The following is a 15,535-nucleotide window of genomic DNA, read 5'->3' as shown; positions in this document are numbered from 1 at the left end:
CCTCAAACAAACAAAACCAGGAAGTCACTGCTCAGCTAGGATTCATTTCTGCCATAGAAAAAGAAAACGATATATTGAGGGTGTTTCTCTGACTGGCTGTTTCCAGGTATAAGATTATGAGGAATCCTAATCTACCTACAGTTGGTGGCTTCCCCTGTAGCTCAGTTGGTAAAGAATCTGTCTCCAGTGCAGGAGATCCAGGCTCGATTCCTGGATTGGAAAGATCCCCTGGAGAAGGAAATGGCAACCCACTCCAGTATTCTTGCCTGGAGAATCCCATGGACAGAGGAGCCTGGAGGGGTATAGCCCATGCTGTCTCAAGAGTCGGACACGACTTGGCGACTAAACCACCACCACCACCTACAATGGACCAGTCCATGTATTTAATTCAGGCTGGAATTTAGAATCAAGTAGGGAGTCTGAGGGAGGAAACACAGGTCAGGAAGGTCAGCTGAGTTGCCTGAGGCCACGCTTCTAGAAATTGCTGGGGCTGGAATCAGGCCTCAAGTGACAGGTTCCCCAGCCTGGCTTCTCTCGCCCTGGCTCCTCTGCGTCTTGGGGGTCCACATGCAGCCTGACCCCCACCGTCTCTGCCCCTGGGCTTCTCCCATCCTTCTGCCCCTTGAACCTTTCTTGCTTGAGCCCTCCATCTCCCGGCAGCCTCAGAAGTCCCAGGCCGAGGCCGTGAGCCTGACGGTGCAGACGCTGGAGAAGACAGTCACATCGAGAGAGCACATGGTGACCGAGGCTGCCGGGTCCCTGCAGGCCACCGCCCAGGCCGTGCTGCAGGAGATGGAGCCCCTCACGCAGGTGGGCTCTCATGCTTTGAGGCAGCACCTGGAGGAGGTTGGGGCTGCCCCAGGCGTGATCTGGGGTCAGGGATAGCAGGGGAGGGGGGGGCAAAGACCAGAGCAGTTCTTTCTGCCCCTCCAGCGCCTCCCCGCCAAACTCCAGACAACTTCAGTTAGCATGTGCCAAGGCAGGAGGTCCTGACTGCCTGAGAAGGAGTGAAGGTATGAGAGGAGGCAGGATGGTTAGACAGACAGAGCACCAGCAGCATCCAGGGCCGTGCCTACCAGCCTACGCAGTGTTAATTACGTCTGGGAGGAGTCTCCTTCATTCAGTCTTGAATTCGTTAGTTCACTTGCCAGATATTTTAGCGAACACCTACATCACTCCAGCATTCAACCCCACAGTTGACAGCCCCGAAGCGGAGGGGGTGCTAAGTAATCAGGGAACTCAAGAATTATGAGGTGAATTTAGCCCAACCCAGTGGTTTCCAGACTATTAAGGTATAAGCACCCCTTCAAGTGTGTTTTTTTTTTTAACTTTTCATCTGAAAATCATTTTAGACTTAGAAAAAAGTTGTGAAGAAAGTCCAAAGAATTCCCCTATACCCTTCACACAGATTCCCCTTCTGTTAGCATTTTACCTAACCACCTTATAAAGATCAGAGTAAAGAAATCAACATGATATTTACACAATGAGCCTGATTTACAGACTTTATTCAAATCCATCATCCACTTATCCCAGCAGTGGCTTATCCCACAGACATCTATATTGTCCTTTTAAAAACAAGGCTAGGGGGGAAGTTTGCTGCCAGCATCCAAAGAGCTGGGCCTTGTGCCTGTCACACACTGGGTGAGCTGTGCTATGTTAGGGTCTCCTGGGGTGGTACTCGTTGATCTAGTCCATCCCCTGGTCCGGGGAGCAGATGAGGCCGCAGCAGGGTCAGGACCAGACCCCAGTGACTAGCCCGAGCACAGTGCCTCCCACCTTCCTCTCCCAGGAACGCCTCTGCCAGGCGTTTGGAGTAAGACTTAAGACATGAGGGCTCTTGGGCAGCATCTGGTACCTCTTCAAACCCACATGATTGATTGATTGATTGACCAAAATTCATGTGACATAAAATTACCCCACTCTTTTTTTTTTTTTGGCAAGGCTGTGCAGCATGCAGGATCTTAGTTCCCCGACCAGGGATTGAACCCATGCCCCCTGCGATGGAAAGGTGGAGTCCTAACAACTGAAACACCAGGGAATTCCCTAAAATTACCCATTGTAAAGTGTACAACACAGTGGCATTTAGCACACTCACCAAGTTGTGCAACCATCACCTCTCAGTTCGGAAACACTCATCACCCCAGAAGGAAACCCTGGAAGAGAAAACTTATACCCGTCAAGCAGTCACTCCTCAGCCCTCCCTCCCCCAGCCCCCGGCAACCACCAGTCTGCTTTCTGTCTCTGTAGATTTACCTCCTCTGCACGTTTCATACAAATGGAGTCATGTGATACGGGCCCCTTTGTGTCTGGCTGCTTTCACTTGCCGTAGTATTGTCCAGGTTCATCTACGTTATGGTACATATCAGCACGTCATTCTTTTACATGTGATGATGTGTGAAAGTCACTCAGTCGTGTCTGACTGTTTGCAACCCCATGGACTATACAGTTCATGGACTTCTCTAGGCCAGAATACTGGAGTGAACAGCCTTTCCCTTCTCCAGGGGATCTTCCCAACCCAGGGATTGAACCCAGGTCTCCCACATTGCAGGCAGGTTCTTTACCAGCTGAGCCGCAAGAGAAGCCCTGAATAATATTCCACCATGTGGATACACCACATTTTGTGTATCCATTCATCCATCAAATATGTATTCTTTTGAGTATCCAGCCTTATTTAGTGGTGGGTTTCCTTGGTAGCTCAGTCAGTAAAGAATCCATCTACAATGCAGGAGACCCAGGTTTGATCCCTGGGTCTGGAAGATCCCCTGGAGAAGGAAATGGCAACCCCCTCCGGTATTCTTACCTGGGAAATCCAATGGATGAAGGAGCCTGGCGGGCAACAGTCCGTGGGGTCACAAAGATTTGGACACGACTCTTAGCAACTAAACCACCACCATCACCTTATTTAGTGACAGTGGGGAAGAAACTAATTTCCTAGGAGTAAAAGTTGTGTAAGAAACAGATTCTCTGTTTCACATCCTCTTGCTGAGATACAGCAGCATTCTGAAAAGAAACTTTCAGTCATCCATCTTTTTTTTTTTAGTTCTTCGGTTCCAGTGTTCCTTTAAGATTTTGTGGGACAGATAAGCTCTTGGGAGAGATATTCAAAGTTTAACATTGATAGAGTAAGACAAATCAGGTAGTCCTGGTAAACAGTAGAATTCAGCGTCCATTTTGGTGCCCTTTGGGGACCTTGTATATGTGGGTTTGGTGCCCACCCGACTTGGCTCTGCCCAGAACACCCCCAGCACCACCTGCCCAACCTCTCCCATCTCTCTCCAGCTGCACCAGGAAGCCAGAGCCGCCCTGACCCGAGCTTCCTCATCTGTCCAGGCTGCCACGGTGACTGTCATGGGAACCAGGACTCTGCTGGCTGACGTGGAAGGTATGTGTGCCCTGCTTAGCCCCAGGCTCATCAATGCACAAATGCGCATGACAGACACCAGGGATAGGGCCTCACCCTGGGCAGGCCTGGCTGCAGGGGCCAGAGGTCCAGTCACGTGAACATGAGCCAAAGAGACCGTTCCCTGGGCCTCTCAGGACTGCCCTTTCCTGTCGCTGCTTGTCCCTCCCCATCTTGCATACCACTCACCCGGTTCTTGCCCACATGGCCATCTGTCACCAGACCACACACAGAACCCCTCAAGAGCAGATGAGAAGAGAACCTGATGCCGTCAGCTGTCCGTCCCTGATCCAGGCCACTCTGGCTCAGTTACCTGGTACAAAAATGGCTGCCCTGGTCCAGTGTCCAGTGGGGCTCTGGGAAGGGATTCGGTGTTGCTCCTTAGAAGGGAGCGTAGGTTGATGCCAGTCCAAGTCTCTCTTGAACTTTAGGAAAATGAGGCCAAGTGCCCCCATTTTACAGATGAGTAGACCAAGAAAGGAAATTCTGCTGCATGAAATGTGGAACAGCCCTTAGCCTGTAACTGTTCCGCCAAGAGAGGGTTTGTGTTCAAATAAGTTTAAGAAATGGAACGTGCTGTAGATGTCCCTGAGGCCTTGCAGTGCGCACCTGAGAATACTAAAGGCTCTGAGAAGTCCTGCAATAAAAAAAACAGGTTCACTTTTTATTGGCGTGCCTCCATGGAGCATGCGGGATAGTTCCCCCATCAGGGATTGAAACTGTGCCCCCTGAAGTGGAAGCGCAGATTCTTAACCACCGACCACCAGGGAAGTGCCTCGGGTTCACTTCATATAAACTTAGTTGACATTATGCCCTAGCATTTCTCAACACCCTGTAGAATTAGGACTCCCCAGCGTGCCCTTTAAGAAACACCGGTTTTTTGTGTACAAGAAGCAAAATAGATCTAACCTTTGGATTATCCTCATAGAATGGTTATGTACTATTACGTCCTTGAAAATTATAAAGCTTGATTCTTTTTAAAATTTTACTTTGTCTACCATGGGGGGCGGCCCAGAATGAGATGGTTAGATGGTTAGATAGTATCACCCACTCAATGTACATGAATTTGAGTGAGCAAGCTCCAGGAGACAGTGGAAGACAGAGGAGCCTGGCATGCTGTAGACCATGGGGTTGCAAAGGGTCCGACACGACTTAGCAACTGAGCAACAACTACAATCATCAGTACCCCTTGGGATAAATTTCCCTTAGCATTTGATCTCAGAGGAAAGGGAGAAGTCTTTCTCTATGGAGAGACACTGCCTTTTATTAGATAATAAAATCCGTGTGAACTGTCAAATTTCCCCTTTTGTCCTGGCTGCGAGGAGGCTAACTGGTGGACAGAGCATCTGGCCCTGCACTGGCATGGTCCTGTTTTCTGGCACTTCTCACTCTTCCTCATCCCCCAAGTTACCTATGGCCCTTGGTTTTTCATTTTAATGGTCCAGTTGATCTATCATGATAAGCTGCCTCAAAGCCTTTGTAGAAATGGGTGGTCCATAAAAACAAAGAACTGGGTGGATCTTTCTATATACCGGGCTGTGGCTCCCATCTCCACTGGCCCAGGCGTTGACCATCATGTAATCCTGTGACTTGTAAATAGAGTTGGCCCAAAAGTCCATTTGAGTTTTTCCATAAGATATTCCATAACCGAAAACAAGATCCTCCCAACTGGTTCAGTGGTACAGAATCCACCTACCAATGTAGGAGACTCAAGAGACTTTGGTTCGATCTCTGGGTCAGGAAAATCCCCTGGAGGAGGAAATCTCAACCCTCTCCAGTATTTTTGCCTGGGAAATTCCATGGACAGAGGAGCCGGGCAGGCTACATACAGTCGATGGGGTCACAGAGTCAGATAAGACTGAGCACACACTCATGCAACCAACTTTTTTGCCAATCTGATATCATAGTATCACGTCAATCTTTACACTCACAGAGCACTATGTCTCATTTAGGTTTTTCCTGGGTGATCCTGAGAAGTAACACACACAGATCTCGTGTGTCTCACTCCTCTGCTCACATTGTCCAAGGGTCTGGGGACGGTCAGCTTCCGGTGGGGACCTCCTGTCGGGCTCTCCAGGCGTGAGCCCAGCCCTCCTGACACAGCCTCGGCTGGGTTTACAGGAATGAAGCCAAGGTTTCCTCGGCCCAAGGACCAGGCCGCGCTGAGGAGGAAGGCGGCCATCGTCCAGGACAGGATCCTTGCAGACTCGAGAAAGAAGACCAAGCAGGCAGAGAGGATGCTGGGAGATGCGGCTTCTGTCTCCTCCAGGGCCAAGCAGAAGGGCAGGGAAGCCGAGCTGCTGGCCCAGGACAGTGCCAAGGTCAGGGCCAGGGACATGACTCCTGCGGCATCCGTGTCTTCTGGGCCTGGGGGAGGAGTAGCATAGAGGAGGTGCCCTTCTGTGGGGCAGCTGCCCTCACACATTTGCTCCCTTCTGTGTGCAATGCTGAGTACTCTGCACTTACCAGGGGCTCCCAGGCTCTGAGCTCTGGAGCTTCACACAGGTGACCCTGTTGATTTCGCATGAAAGAGATGTCACTGCAGTCCCCATGGGACGGGCGGGGACCCTCGGGCCAGCCTGGTTCAGTGGCTTCAATCACATGAGCAGGACTCACACCTCGGTGTGTTGGGCTGTACTCCCTAAACCTCTCGGCTTTTCTTGTTTAATTGGCGCCAAATTTGAATTGATGTGAGTCTCCCCAGCACCTTCACTGGCTTTGTTGCTTGGGTCCCAAGTGAACTGCCTTTATTTTTTTAAGTGTATTCTTTTTAAAAAATTAATTAATTTGACTGAATGGGGTGTTAGTTGCAGCACTCGGGATCTTTCATTGCGGTGCACAGACTCTGTAGTTGTGGCACTCAGGCTTCAGTAGTCGTGATATGTGGACTTATTTGCTCCGAGGCCTGTGGGATCTCAGTTTCCTGACCGAGGATCAAACCCGTGTCCCCTGTTATTGCAAGGCAGATTCTTAACCACTGGGCCACCAGGGAAGTCCCCTAAACTGCCTTCACAGCTGCCTAGAGAAAGTGTTGGATTTGCAGGCGCCCCCAGGCTTGGTTTCTGGTCCTGTCATTTCGATTTCAGCCAGCTCCTCTCTTCTGCAGCTGATTCCCCATCTGTGAAATAGCTGGAGTTTCTCCTCAGAGGAGAGATGGGTAGAGTCCAGCAACCTACACTGTGCCAGCATCTGGTACATACCTGTTGAATGAATGAGTGAATGAGCAAACAAATAAATGATCGTGAAGTGATGAAGTGAAGTGATGACCACTTGGCATGATGACCATTAATATCCTTTACCTCTAAAAGGACTCTCTTGGGGACTTCCCTGGCAGTCCAGTGGTTAAAACTTCACCTTCCAGTACAGGGGGTGGGAGGTTCAGTCTCTGGATGTGGGGCTAAGATCCCGCATGTCTCGCAGCCAAAATATAAAAAAAAAAAAAATCCATAAAATAGTAGCAATATTGTAGTACATTTAGTAAAGACTTCAAAAAATGATCCACATTAAAAAAACAAACAAACAAACTTAAAAAAGGGAAAGGACTCCTTCCACTCACCCTCCCCTCTCTGCTGCCTCCCACCAACAGCTCGCCAAGGCCTTGCTGAGGGCAGGGAAGCAGGAACACCGCCGGGCTAGCCGGCTCTCCAGCCAGACGCGGGCGACCCTCGGACTGGCCTCCCGGCAGCTGCTGGCCTCAGAAGCACACAGACAGGAGCTGGAGGCGGCTGAGTGGGTACGAGACCCCCATGCCTTTTCCTCCTGGTCCCGGGAACCAGCTGGGAGCCGCTCAAGCTTTTCCTTTCCCCCTGCCCCTCAAAAGGATGGTGCCGGGCTGAGCCAGATGGAACGGCAGATCCGGGAGTCACGCACCTCTCTGGAGAAGGACATCAAAGCCTTGTTGGAGCTGCTCGCCAGGCTGGGTAAGGAAACCCCACGGCCAGGCCCTGGCCCTCTGGGTCCCTGGCACACCTCTGGGATCTTTCTGTGAGGCCCAGTCCAGGGGAAGGTTGTCTCCTAGCCCTCCTATCCATTGCTTCCCGCATCCTGAGCCTTGTGGTCAATTGCAAGCATTTGTAACTGCTCCAGGCCCCCTCACATAAGGCAGGGTTGGGGTCTAGAAACAAGCTCACTTTGTGCCTCCAGGGGCTGCTAGTCAGGAGGAGGGAACACTCACTACCTGCACAACACCTGTAGGCACCAGGTGACTGGATCCGCCCTCAGTGGTTGAGGATCTCAGAGAAGGAGAGAGAATGTCACAAGAGCAAGCGTAGCACTGGGGACCAGCTGCTGGCTTGGGATCAGATAGACCAGGATTCAGGTCTGGCACTTTGCCTTCCTGGGCTGTGAGATCTTAGGAAAATCACTCACCCTCTCTGAGCCTCAGTCACCCAGTCTGTGAAATGGGGTCACAGAGGGTAATTTACAGAGTGCTTGCCACACAGTGTGGCGTGTGCGTGCCTGTGTGGTCAGTCGCTTCAGTCGTGTCCAACTCTTTGTGACCCCATGGACTGTAGCCTGCCAGGCTCCTCTGTCCATGGGATTCTCCAGGCAAAAATACTGGAGTGGGTTGCCATGTCCTCCTCCAGGGGATCTTCCCAACCCAGGGATCGAACCCACGTCTCTTACATCTCCTACATTGGCAGGTGGGTTCTTTACTGCTAGTGCCACCTGGGAACTGTGATGAGTCAGTAAATCATGAAGGGGACAGCCCCCAGGACGCGGAGCCCTCGAGCAGGGGTGAGGGGCTCGACTGCCTGATAGCAGTTAGGCTGAAGTGCTAAACTTCAGTGAACTTCAGGGAAGCAGTTGGCTTCGCTGGTAGCTCAGTTGGTAAAGAATCTGCCTGCAATGCAGGAGGCCCTGGTTCGATTCCTAGGTCGGGAAGATCCTCTGGAGAAGGGATAAGCTACCCATTTGAGTATTCTTGGGCTTCCCTTATGGCTCAGCTGGTATAGAATCCACCTGCAATACAGGAGACCTGGGTTTGATCCCTGGGTTGGGAAGATCCCCTGGAGAAGGGAAAGGCTACCCACTCCAATATTCTGGCCTGGAGAATTCCATGGACTACAGTCCATGGGGTCACAAAGAATCAGACACGACTGAGCGATTTTCACTGCTGAAGTGAACAGCATGCCGTTTTAAAACACACAAAACATTAAATTTGCCATTTTAACCATTTTTCAGCATACATTTGAATGGCATTAGGTACAACATTCACCTTCCCATGTGGCCCATCACCACCACCCATCTCCAGAACTTTTTCATCATGCCAAGATGAAGCCTGTCTGCATTATACACAAAGCCCAGTCCCCCACCCCCAGCCCCTGGCAACCCCTGTTCCACCATCTGTCTCTGTGAATTTGGCGTTGTAGGCACCTCACCTAAGTGGAATCATATAGTGTGTTTCCTCTTGTGCCTGGTCTATTTCACTCAGTGTGACATCCTCAAGGTTTGTCCATGGGATAGCATGCATTTCAATTCTCACTGTCAATAAGCCAAAGGGAAATCAGCATGTTCTGCATTTCGCCTGGACACCAGACCCCCACTCAGCTATTTGCACACACGGTCGGATCTCATTCGAACCTTTCCAGCCAATGATCCTGATGCTCTTGCTATTCTGCAGATGAGGAAACCGAAGCACAGGGAATTTAAATAACGTGCCCGGGGTTCCACAGCCAGTCAGTGGGTCACGCTCAGGTCTGACTTGACTCAGAGTGTGTCCACTTGTAGCCACGAGTCTATACCCACAAGAACTCAGCACACTGGACACGATTCAGCCCAGCCTGAATCAAACGCTGTGTGTGGGTAAAGCCATTCTCACCACTGTTGTCATTCACTCATTTACGCTGGCACTGGGGTTGACCCGGAGGTGCAGGAGTGACCACGCACACCTGGACCCTGTCCCCACCCCCAGGAGATCCAGCTGGGCAGGCAGAGCGGAGGCTGTACGCTTCTCTGAGGCCAGGCTGTTTGGACTTTCCGGTGGATGGTGGGGCCTCTGAGGGTCTTTGCTGGGAGCATCTTCCCTCTGCGTCTTCCCAGCCCGGGCTCAGCTGCTACAGCTGCCTGCCCTCCAACCCAGCCTTCGTGGCCCAGGAAACTCAGGGCCACGGGAGCCTGTGGGGTCCTGTGGGATTCAAAGCCATTTAGGGGACTTCCTTTATGGTGGTCCAGTGGCTAAGACTGTGCGTAGGGGGCCTGAGTTCAATCCCCAGTCAGGGGACTGGATCCCACAGGCGGCAACCAAGCGTTTGTGTGGCCGCAACTAAAGATCCTGCATGCCGAAACGAAGATCGAAAAATCCCACGTGCTGCGACTAAGACCGGACACGGCCTGATTAATTAATTTTTAAAATGCCATTTAGAATTTGTTTCCTTGTCTCCACCACTCTCCCACCTGGCTCAGCTGTCTTCCTGTTGAGTGTCACCTTAATGACAAGCTGACAAAGCCCAGGCAGGGGAGACAGCCGGTGGATTCCATGCCACCATCATCACCAAGTTCCTAGGTGAGCACCCGGCCCCACCCACCTCGTTTCACACTTGGAGAGGCTCCGGGGGAAGTCCTTCACCCCAAGCAGCAGAGCTAATCCAGGCCCCAGGGCCAGGACTAGACCCCCACTGCCCGCTTCCCAGGCCTGCAGCCCCTCCTGTCCCACGCCCCCTCATTCTCATGCCAGAGACCTTTCTTTTCACCTGGTGTCCCTGCATCCCAGGTGAAATCCATCCATAAGCATTCGCTCTCAGCGAATCGACCGCTTGGGGGAGCCAGCAGACACGTGGGGACCTCTCTGTCACACACGCTGCTTTGTAGATGAGGAAACCGGGGCTCAGGACTCACCCAAGGTCTTCTCTTCTTTAACAGTAAAAGTAATACCAGTACCAAAGCTTAACAGCTTCTCCATGCCACCTGAGGAAAACTTCCAAGGTTGGCATATAAGCTTCAGTCAGTCAGTCAGTTCAATCGCTCAGTCGTGTCCGACTCTTTGTGACCCCATGAACCACAGCACGCCAGGCCTCCCTATCCATCACCAACTCTCAGAGTTTACCCAAACTCATGTCCATTGAGTCAGTGATGCCATCCAACCATCTCATCCTCTGTCGTCCCCTTCTCCTCCTGCCCTCAATCTTTCCCAGCATCAGGATCTTTTCACACGAGTCAGCTCTTTGCATCAGGTGGCCAAAGTACTGGAGCTTCAGCTTCAACATCAGTCCTTCCAATGAATACCCAGGACTGATCTCCTTTAGGATGGACTGATTGGATCTCCTTGCAGTCCAAGGGACTCTCAAGAGTCTTCTCCAACACCACAGTTCAAAAGCATCAATTCTTCTGCGCTCAGCTTTCTAAGCACATAAGCTTGGTGGGGTACAAACCCAGCCCAGGCCCTCACCTACCTCACCACGCTGCCCTCTTGGGCTCTTGCTTTCCTGGTAGCTGGTGGGGCAGTTGGCATCCTGAAAATTTGGGGTTGGGGAGGGCCCTCCATGGGTGGGGAGCCAGCCCCCTCCCTGAGGCTGTCTATGCTCTTCTGTCCAGGGTCGCTAGACACCCACAGAGCCCCAGCCAGGGCCCTGAACGAGACCCAGTGGGCACTGGAGCGTCTGAGGCTGCGGCTGGGTCCCCCGGGGGCCCTGCAGGGGAAACTGAGCCTCTTGGAGCAGGAGTCCAAGCTGCAGGAGCTGCAGATCCAGAGCTTCGAGAACGACCTCTCAGAGATCCGCGCCGACAAGCAGAACTTGGAGGCCATCCTGCACAGCCTGCCCGAGAGCTGTGCCAGCTGGCAGTGAGGGCTGCTGGGCCCTGAGGTGCCCCCAGACCCCGAGGTGCCCCCTTCCCTGGCCCAGGGCCTGCACACCCCCGCAGGTGCGCTGTGCAGACACACCCACCAGAGCCTGCTGCCTGGCACCCTCCCGAGTCCGTGCTCACACCCCCTCCCCTCCGGCAGGAGTGAGTGTGCATTCAGAGTTCACCCAGGCGGCTACGGTGTGCACACCCCCAACAGCGTGCACTCCCTCGCCGTACACGCCTGCACACGCACAGGTACGTGTGGGCACCTGCGAGTGTGCACAGTACACACATGAACTAGTCCATCCGCGTGTGTTGCGCCTCCCCGCTGGACTCTGAACACCCTGTGACACTGACATACCCGGGCAGGGTCGGTACCCAGGAGGCTGAGTCGGGGGCCATCTGCAGAGATCCAGGGCGGGTTCAGCCGGAGCCCGCAGCTCCAGACCTGCCCTCTGTCCTGTAGCGCCCCCACCCCTGACCTATCTGTCATCCACCACGAACACACAGCCCAGCCGAGGGACCAGGCAGGTCAAGAGATGCAAGATGCCAAGGCTTCTCATCAGAGGAAGCTGAGGCCCAGGGCTCCTGGGGCCCTAGGGCAGCCTGCTTGCTTGGCCGGCCGGCCGGGGTGTGGCCCACCCTGGGAAGGGGCCTCGTTGTTGGTTTCAAGGAGTGCCTCCCTTCTCAAGATCCTGGGACTGGGTCGCACTCACTAAAGGAACCGCCCACCCTGGGCTCGCGGCCCCTTTTAGGGTCATGACCCTTTAAAGGGTCCTGGCCTGTCCAAAGAGCTGGGTCTCATGGCCTGAGAGGGCCTGGGTTTTGGAGCTCTTTGTGACCCTGCCAACCCTGGTTGGCCTTTGACCGATCAATACTTCCCAAACTGGCCCTGCAGCCCTGCGGCCCCACCTGCCACAAGGCAGGCCCCGCCAGGTGCTGGGCAGGGAGGCCTGGCTGCCTTTCTACCCTGTCATGCCGGGGAATCCCCATGCGGCCAGGCCCCCTGCCGACCTCTGCCCAGGAGTCTCGGCATCTCCTCCTGGCTCTCTTACCCTTCCCCGGGCCCTCTTCCAGCAGATGGCAGGGCCCTGGCACTGGGAGGGTGGGCGCCTGGCACAGGGAGGAGCCTAGTCCCTTCCCGATGCCCTTCCTGCCTCCCAGGCAGCAGCTCAGACCAACTCTGTTTAACCAGTTCTGTTTAACGCGGTAATAAAGGACTCCCTTACTAGCTGGTGGTGTGCCACTGGTCCAGCAGGGGCCTGGGCTGTGGGTGCACCCAGCGAGTGAGTGGCAGCACATTCGGTGACGCCTCTCGGTCTACATGAGGGGCTAGGACGATGGCAGAGCTGAGACCACCGGCTTTGCCAGTGTCTTCCCATCGCAGGGACTCCGCAGGGGTCCTTCGACCCCAGCCATCTGCCCTCTCCTCTCTGCTCCAAGGGGCTTATTAGACAAAGTCTCAGGGCTGGGAGGGGGCTTCTCTGGTGGCTCAGACAGTAAAAAAAATTACTTGTGATACGGGAGACCCAGCTTAGATCCCTGGGTCAGGAAGATCCCCTGGAAAAGGCCACAGCTACCCATTCCAGTATTCTTGCCTGGAGAATTCCATGGGGTCAGACACCGCTGAGTGACTAACACTTTCACACTTTCACAGGGGCTGGGGTAGTATGTGGGGTGGGGTGCAGAGAGGTTCTCAGCTGACCCCTGGCTCAGGCTGGAGACACTGAGGCAGGAAAGGAACTCAACACCGGCGTCCAGTGGTGCAGGAAGGCTCAGGGAGGGACCCAAGTGAGGAGAGGAGGGCTTGGGGCCAGGCCTCAAAGGGTGGGGAGACAGCAGGGAACATTCCAGGCAGGAGAGTGGGCAGCAGCCCAGCATTTGCAGGGTGGGGGCCTGGCCTGCACGGGTCACTCTGAGAACCCAGGTTGAGGGTGGGATTCTGGCACATGCTCAGTCAGGGCTCTTGACCACAAGGACCACCCCCCTCCTGCTCTGGTTTAAGCAGAAAAGGGGGGTTTGTGGCCAGGGGCTGGAGGCTTACCTCTCCCCTCCTTTCTGTCTCTCCCCTTGTTCTCTGCCTCTGCTCTCTCTGCGTTTACTTTCTTCCTCTCCACAAAGCAGCTTTCTTTGCTTTTCCTGTGCTTTGATGGAAGAGAATGTCCTCACTACCCCTACCGCCTCCACCCAGACCCACTGTGGCCCCTCTGTTGACTTGTCATCAGGTCAGATGCTTGGCAGAGACAGGCTAGAAACTGTCCTGATTCCAGCTTTCCATGAGAGACCAACCCAGCTCAACCAGATTCCCCTACTCCTGATCAGAATAACAAGGGTCTCTCCGAGCTTCCCTGGTGGCTCAGATGGTAAAGAATCTGCCTGCAGTGCAGGAGACCCAGGTTCGATCCCTGGGTCAGGAAGATCCCCTGGCGAAGGGAAGGGCAACCCACTCCAGTATTCTTGCCTGAAGAATCCTGGCGGGCTACAATATCATAGGGTCACAAGAGTTGGACACAACTGAGTGACTAGCATTTTGACACTTCCTTTCTTTCTGGGCCCAAGGCCGTAATGAGAGCTGGGCTGTGCCTCTCCCATCTCTGCCAACCTCTAGCGGACAGCATTCAGAGAAGAGATGTGCTTCTCCATGGAGAAACCAAAAACTGAGGCCAGGGTTGGGGGGTGGGGGGTGGGGGTGACATGGTGCACAGCAGTGACCCGAGGAGTGAGCAGGTAGATCTGGGTGGGGAGGCCAAAACAGGAGGGTTTCACTCTCCCAAGAGTTTGATGATTGATGCCTGTGTAAGTGGTGCCAAGGAGATAGGGGTTCTTTGAAGACCTCTAGGGCAGGGTCTGATGCCCCCCAACCCCTCTTCCTGGCTGACAGAGGCACACAGCTGCTCTGTTGCCTGCTCTTGGCATTCCACTTTTATCTGCCCAAGCCATGCGGGGCTCAGCAAAGCCCTATCCCAGCATCCCGACGGGTGGAGAACAGGCCTCTTCTCTGTTCCGTGGTGACATACCTCGGGCCTGACATCTCATGACTCATGCAGTCCAGGCATGCTTGGTGTGGAGAGCCATTCTCTGGCCCCAGAGGTGGGGCTGTGGCTGGGTGGAATGTGGCAGTTGCTGAACATCTGGCTAGGCATGCAGCCCAGCAGCTAAGCAGTGGAAGACAGGGCAGCCTTTGCCCTGCTGAACCAAGCAGCTCAACACCCAGGGCAACCAGCTGTCTGAGTCTGGATCAGGAAGTGCATGATCAGGGCCCCATTCTAAGTTTGGATGTTACCCGAAAGGTTGCTGGTTCGGGCCCACCCAGGGATGGGCCTATACTATGGGGCTTCCCTAGTGGCTGAGGTAAAGAACCTGCCTGCCATGCACGAGATGTAGGTTCGATCCCTGGGTCGGGAAGATGCCCTGGAGGAGGAAATGGCAACCCACTCCAGTATTCTTGCCTGGGAAATCCCATGGAAAGAGGAGCCTGGTGGGCTATAGTCCATGGTGTCGAAAAAGAGCTGGACACGACTTAGCGACTAAAACAACAAGCATTCTAAGTCCGCCCTCTTCTCTGGCGTCCAGACGAATCATTTCCTTTTAACCCAGGGTTATAACTCCTACCTGCTTAAACCACCCTCATGGTAATAAAATTTATAACAGCCCCAGCTGGGTGAGATGCATTGTTTCCTCCATTCTGCAGACCAGGAGACTGAGGATCAGAGAGGTCAAGTACCTTGCCCAAGGTCACACATCTGGCCTATATCCAAACCCTAAGTAGGGGTGAATGGGCCTGTGCTGGGGAGGTGGGGCCTGCTGCCCTGGCATCAATCTCCACCTTGGGTTGTCCCGTCTCCACCAGTCTCCACCTGTGTAGCCCTCTCCTTTGGGACAGCCTAGCCACTTCCCTCCCCAGAAGCAGCGGCAGAAAAAAAAGAGAACCAGCTAGTCCCAGGACTTCAATCCTAGGGGTGAAAATGGAGGCTTTCTGCACCCAGTCCCCAGGGACCTGCTCACTCAGTGGACGTGTGGGTGGGAAGTGGTGACCAGGTATGCTCTTCGCCTCCCCTAGTCCCTGTCAGTGCCTGTGACCCATGCATAATTAATTGTTAGGAGTGCCACTGGGGCTTCCTGGTGTCTCCACGGTAAAGAATCTGCCTGCAATTCAGGAGACTCAGGTTCAATCCTGGGTCAGGAAGATCCCCCAGAGATGGGAATGGCTATTCATTCCAGTATTCTTGCCTGGAGAATTCCATGGACAGAGAAGCCTGGAGGGCTACTGTCCATGGCGTCGCAAAGAGTTGCACACGACTGAGGGACTAACCACTTTGCACTTCCAGTTCTTGAGACCTGCTGTTTCAGAAA

At 53.7% G+C, this 15,535-nt stretch overlaps 1 protein-coding gene across 1 annotated transcript in view; it reads left to right on the top strand.

The window, feature by feature from the left end:
- The window catches only part of LAMC3 (laminin subunit gamma 3), a 67,856-nt gene extending 55,042 nt beyond the window's left edge, over positions 1–12,814 (top strand). The window contains exons 23-28 of the mRNA XM_070378832.1: positions 661–810; positions 3,280–3,382; positions 5,522–5,721; positions 6,987–7,133; positions 7,221–7,320; positions 10,934–12,814. Of these exons, the coding sequence (XP_070234933.1) occupies positions 661–810; positions 3,280–3,382; positions 5,522–5,721; positions 6,987–7,133; positions 7,221–7,320; positions 10,934–11,184 (951 nt within the window). The 3' untranslated portion in view covers positions 11,185–12,814. The remainder of the gene's footprint in view (positions 1–660; positions 811–3,279; positions 3,383–5,521; positions 5,722–6,986; positions 7,134–7,220; positions 7,321–10,933) is intronic.
- Positions 12,815–15,535: the final 2,721 nt, after the last annotated feature.

Source organism: Bos mutus, chromosome 11, assembly GCF_027580195.1.
Source record: "Bos mutus isolate GX-2022 chromosome 11, NWIPB_WYAK_1.1, whole genome shotgun sequence".
NCBI classification, from domain to species: domain Eukaryota; kingdom Metazoa; phylum Chordata; class Mammalia; order Artiodactyla; family Bovidae; genus Bos; species Bos mutus.
The sequence above is the reverse complement of the archived record's forward strand: the minus strand, read 5'-3'. Positions and strand labels throughout refer to the sequence as shown.